General features: G+C 42.7%; 1 protein-coding gene across 11 annotated transcripts in view; it reads left to right on the top strand.

Moving 5' to 3' along the window:
* Nucleotides 1-2127: 2127 nt before the first annotated feature.
* The window catches only part of TRDMT1 (tRNA aspartic acid methyltransferase 1), a 61843-nt gene continuing 57970 nt past the window's right edge, over nucleotides 2128-6000 (top strand). For 2 of the 11 annotated variants that reach the window (XM_047866519.1, XM_047866517.1), the window contains exon 1: nucleotides 2133-2337. Coding sequence is in view for 4 of the 11 variants with exons in the window: in XM_047866517.1 (XP_047722473.1) it covers nucleotides 2274-2337 (64 nt within the window). In the remaining 7 variants the exon portion in view is untranslated. Of the gene's footprint in view, nucleotides 2338-2523; nucleotides 2625-6000 lie in introns of those variants that run through there. The other 9 variants (XM_047866527.1, XM_047866526.1, XM_047866516.1 and 6 more) reach the window with 9 other exon arrangements.

The raw sequence follows: 6000 nt of genomic DNA, 5'->3' as shown, positions 1-6000 counted from the left end.
GTGGTGGATCAGGCAGAAACTGGGTTGGAAAGAATTGAAAAGATTTCACGATAGGAACAGGTAGGATCTCTCTTTCAGGACGCTGGCAAGGTATGGATCAGGGAACCAAACACGTCGGGGTTTCTAGCCTAGGATTCTAGAAGGAAGAATCCGTTCAACAGAGAATTTAGAGAAGAAGGCTAGCCTTTCTGGGCAACATAAAGAACATGAGCAAGGAACGCGAGTGGGGAAACTGAGACACGAAGGATGTCTGGGGAATGCCCACTGTTCCAGTTTGCAGCAGAGCTGAAGAAGGAGAGAAAACAGAGTTAAGAAAGAAACATAAGTCGGGGGCTATATTGTGAAGACCCTTAAGGATCAGCGTGAACAGTTTGTAATCAGCCTGTGTGGGAATGGGGGTCTACCTCCCTCCCTCTCAGGAGATTGGCATTTTCCACGAACTCGTCCACATAGTTTTGGCCTGTCTCTCCCCTACAGGGTAAGATCGTTGGTCATATTTATTTTGATTTATAGTACCCATGCTAAACAGATTCTAGGTTTGTGTAACATTTTGGTTGTTGACCGTATGTAAATCATTGTGACTACATAGCTCCCTTTATAGGTGCTGATGTGTTTATTGTACTAATATTATGTAACAAATACTAGAAAAGTTTGTTTCATGCATTATATTTGTATGTTACTGTGTATATATGATTTCCATAAATTAAGTTGGCTTAAGAGTACCTTTGTTCGGGGGCAACTGGGTGGCTCCATTGGTTAAGCATCTGACTTCGGGTGAGGTCATGATCTCGCCGTTCACAAGTTCCAGCTCTGCGTTGGGCTCTGTGCTGAGAGCTCAGAGCCTGGTGCCTGCTTCAGATTCTGTGTCTTCCCCTCACTCTGCCCCTTCCCCACTCACATACTCTTTCTCTCTCTGAAAAATAAATATTTTTTAAAAATTAAAAAAAAAAAGAGTACATTTGTTTACACCAGATTTAAAAAATGTCTTTTGGATAATTTCAATTTGAGCAGATAATTAACATGTGGCCAAAAGGGGACTCGCTTTCTTAAAAACTAATTCAGGCTTAGAATCTTAGAGCTGCAGGGCCCTCAGCACCCATTTCTCCTGCTTCCTTCCCTTTTATTTTGCAGATGGGGAAACCAGGCTCAGTGCAAAGTCACATAATCAGTTATTGCCAATGTCAGGGCTAAGATTCTGTTCTCTGCTGTCTTTCTGCCACCCTTCGTATCTGAAATAAGTGACCAACAAAAACACTTAAAGGCCAATACACATTTACAATGAAAAAGTTTCATAGGAAACATCAAAATGGAGCAGTTCCATAATTCAGATAGGGTAGTCATACTTTTGTTTATAACATTACATTGGGGCACTTGCAAAGTTTCTAACAAATCAGTTCTTAACTTATTACAAGTGGCACTCCCCAGTTTTTCCTAACAAAAGTTAACGTGTGGTGGTAATGGGAACAATATGACACCACACCATGAGATCATTTCCTCCCTTGCACATGGCCATGTTTTACTTTGTGATCCGGCTTCTGACGACGTGGTCACTGGAGCATCTTGGAGAAGCAAGGCCCCGGCACCTGGAGGGACATAAATACTTCCGCGTTATATTAACAGCAGATCCTCTGTTCAGGATACTTTCCACGTTAAAGTACAACGAACCCCACTAACAATTACAGCAAGCGTCCTCTGTCCTGGCGTGCACAGGGGCTCTCTGCTGCATGGCCGCTGAATTCTGAACTTGTAACTAACTCTGGGACCCGCTCGCGGGAGGAGGCTGGTTTATCTCTGTCACCCCAGCACAGCCACAAAACCTGGCACGTGGTACGTGCACAAAACCAACGTTAGTGAGGTCTGGACACTTAAGGCTTCCAAGTGACAGTGAAGCAGCGAGCCTGGAAAATGAGGTTTTCTGGGTTCTAACCTGTCTGTGTTAATTCACTTTGAGGCAAAGGTAGATTTCGCCCGTCTACGGAGCTCCGGCTTCGTGTTTTCCTCCAAAGTCCCTGAATGCACTCTGACAGGAAGATGGAGCGTAAATCAGGCTGCTATTCACTTGGGAGGCCGTACTGTTTTGTGTCCGTTGTCCCCCCGCTGACCCCTGTCACCCCCGGGGCCCCAAGCTGCTTGAAGCTCTCCGAGCGCGGGAGCTGCGGGAGAGGGGGAACTGAAAATCCGCGGAACCAGAGGCGAGGGAGCAGCGCGGGCGGAGGAAGGACGAGATGGGGAACCGGCAGGCCTAGCTGCGAGGCGGCGGCAGCGGCGTGGAGATGGAGCCCCTGCGGGTCCTCGAGCTGTACAGCGGCATTGGGGGCATGCACCAGGCGCTGAGAGGTGAGGAGCACACCCCGCCTCTCCCTACGTTCACCCCTCCGCGCTGCTCACAGCCGGGGTGCGGGGGAGGGGCGAAGCGGCGAGACGCTGGGGGCGGAGAATGGAGGGGGAGGGGGCGCTCGGTTGTCTTGGAAACCGCCCCAGCGCGCAGTCCCCGCCCGGCGCTGCGGGCGGAGACTCCTTTCCTCCCGCCCCGAGCGATGCCTGAAGGGCTGGCCCCACGTCTCAGAGGACTCCGTTTGTGAGTGCTCATCCGCAAGGCCAGGCTAGAAACTCAAACTAAAATGGTACCCGCGAAGGGGGGAGAGGCGAGCCCCTGCCTGGTGCGGGTCCCCAATTCTAAGTGTGGCTGCCACCTAGAGGCGTGGACACCTGCTGCTTTTGCCCTGGACGAAGTGGAGACGAGGGAGGGGAGGTCGCTGGGGGTCTTGGCCGGTGAGGGGATGGACTTTCGAAGGGATAGCTGCAGTTCAAGGTCGAAGTTAGGGAAGCCTAAATACACTGTGGAGAGAAGGCATTGAGTCAAAACCTGCTCCTTTCTGGCCTTTGAAAAGAAACAGCTGGTCTTGTCTAGATACTTTGGCGCCAGGAGAGCGGAGTTGAAACTTCGTTGTGACCTTGGGCTAGGTCCTTCACATTTTTGAACATGTTTCCTGGTTTTAAAATGTGAAAAATAATCTATTTTCAGAGAAGGCTTGTGAGGATTAGAGATGAGGCGAGTGAAATGTTTAATAATAGTGCGTAGTACATTGTAGCCACTCAAAGCATTATAAATTATTAGTACCTCTCTTTTATGTACGTCTTCGATTTTGAGATTTTAAATTTCTTTAGTGATAAGTTGGAGCTGAAAGGTTTCGTTTTTGGTGACGTTTGCTCAAAAATAATTCTTGAGCTCCTGTACTGTGCCAGGTACTGTCGAGGCACTGGAGAAACAGCGTGACAAATAGACTTGGAGCATGCGTGTTTATTCTTAAATTACTAAGACAACCACAAAACTGAAACTTGCCTGCTTCCTTTTTATAGTTTCGAGGGTAAGAAAAGACTACTGTAAGATACAGAGAATATATAATGAGTTGAGCATGATCAGTTTTCTGAGCATATATATTTGGTTGTAGATGAGGTCAGTGATTATTAAATTTTTATTGCTTACAATTATTTTCTGGCTCTCTATGTTCACTTCTCTTATCAAAATTTACTAGCTTGAAAACAAAAGAAAATTCTAGGGGTGCTTGGCTAGCTCAGTCAGAGGAGCACAGGGCTTTTGATCTCGGGGTTGTGGGTTCCAGCCTCATGTTGGGTGTAGAGATCACTTAACACGAATGAATGAATAAAGTTTCAAAAAAGAGAAAATTCTAGAACTATCTATTCTCTTAGTTAATTTTGTAAGATTTTATAATGTCAGCATTTTCCCCCTTGTTTTGAAAACCCTTAATGAACATAATTTTAAAGCTTGTTTTGTACTTTATCATAAACTGTAACTCAACTACTCTTCAAGGGTTGAACATAAGATTATCCCCTAATTTTTTGCAAGTATAAATGTGCTACAGTTACATCCTTGGGCATAAATTCTAATTTTCTCTTTAACCGTTTTTTCCAAAAGTGAAATTAATTTGTTTAACAATAAGAGACTGTGTGCCACTTAACAAAGTAAAATTGTGAGAATCTTTTTTAAGGTTTTTTGATAGATAATACAGCAAATTAAGTGCCTCCCTGAACTACATATTCATTAGGAATTGTAATATCCATTTTTTAACCTTTGCTAATTTGATAGGAGAAATTGTATAATTTTAACTTGCATTTTTTTTATTCAATGAAATATAAGTATATTTTCTCCTATTAACCAGTGCAACCTGAATTTGTACACATATTTCTGTTACCACTGCTACCATCCTGAATGTAAGCTTTATTAAAATAGTTTCCCAATTGCTCCCCTGCTTCTACTTTTCTTCCCCACTCCACCCTTTCTCCACAAAAGAGAATGATCTTTTGCACAGTAAATCAGACCATGTCACTTCCCTGCTTAAGTGGCTTCCCTTTGAGGTTAGAATCACAGCCCTGTCTTCTCCTCTGCTTTGGAGATCTGGCTTCTGTCTGCCTCTTCAACCTTATGTGCCACTGTCCTCCTCCTTCTCATATCCAGACTCACTGGTCCTTCTCTGGGCTCCTCAAACCCTCCAGGTTCCTGTTATGTTCTGGCCTTTGTTTTTGCTGTCGTCTCTATCCAGAGTGCTCTAATCCCAGACTTTTCCGCTGCAGCTGCATTTCATGTCTCATGTCTTAGTTCACATGTGGCCCCTTCAGAGTAGCCTTCCGTGGCTGACCCTGTGATTCAAAGTAGCCTTCCTGCTGTGTCTCCACCTTGATGGACTCTCACCTTTTGGTTTCAGGCCTACCTATAAGGAGTATTGACTCTTAATCATATCTGATGCAAATATTTTCCCCACATGTTTGTATTCCGGTGTTCATTTGTTTGATGCACCAAAGTTTAAAATTTTTTTGTAATAAAATGCATTGCTGTTTCCCATATGGTTTTTATACAGTAAGAAAGACCAAAGGTAAGAGCGCTAACTGCAGTATTTATTACGGACCTTTTACATGTCAGGCTCTATGTTAATGATTTAATAAACTAGTTAGTGGTAAAGCCAGTACTGTAACCCAGGTTTCTGCACCTGACCTCTTAACCATGCTGTGCTGCCATTTTTATGTTTAAATCCACTACTTGAATCTACAGTTTATATAATAATAAGCACAAGAGGAATAATAACTTCAGATTTCTAGATAAGGTTTATGATTGAAACATTTTTTTATTGTGGTAAAATACACATAACATAAAAGGTACCATTTTAACCATTTTTAAGTGTACACTTCAGTGGCATTAACTAAATTCACAGTGTTGTGCAAACATCAACACCATCCTTTCCAGAACTTTTTCATCATCCCAAACAGAAACTCTGTACCCTCTAAACAAGGACTCCCCATCATCTCTTCCTTTTTGTATCGGATTCACTTAGTATGTTTTCAAGGTTCGTCCATCTTGTAACATAGAAGTGCTTCAATTCCTTTTTATGGCCGAATAGTTTTCCATTATATGCATATACCACATTTTGTTTATCCATTTCTCTGTTGATGGTCTTGGTTGTTTCCGCCTATTGGCTCTTGTGAATAATACTGCTATGGGTATTGGTTTCAACGTATCTGATTCCCTGCTTTCAGTTCTTTTGAATGTATACCCAGGAGTGGAATTGCTGGAGCATATGATAATTCTATGTTTAACTTTTTGAATAACTGCCAAACTATTCCACAGTGGCTGCACAATTTTATATTTGTACTAGCAATGTGTGGGGGGGTGTTCCAATTTCTCCATCTATCAAAATGATTCCTTATTCCAATATATTTGTGTGTGTGTGTGTATGGGTATGTGTGTGTGTGTGTGTGTGTGTGTATATATATATATATATATATATATATATATATAAATTTATTTATTTATTTTTGGTAATAGTTATCCTAAAGGGTGTGAAGTGATATTCTAGTCTGGTTTTGATTTTGATTGTTCTAACAACTAAAGTTAAGTGTCCATGTGTTTATTGGTCATCTGTGTATTTTCTTTGGAGAAATATCTATTTATGGCTTTTGCCCATTTTGGAATTGGATTGTTTTTTA

Source organism: Prionailurus viverrinus, chromosome B4 (genome assembly GCF_022837055.1).
Source record: "Prionailurus viverrinus isolate Anna chromosome B4, UM_Priviv_1.0, whole genome shotgun sequence".
NCBI lineage: Eukaryota > Metazoa > Chordata > Mammalia > Carnivora > Felidae > Prionailurus > Prionailurus viverrinus.
Note: the sequence above shows the minus strand (reverse complement) of the source record. Positions and strands in the feature narration are given on the sequence as shown.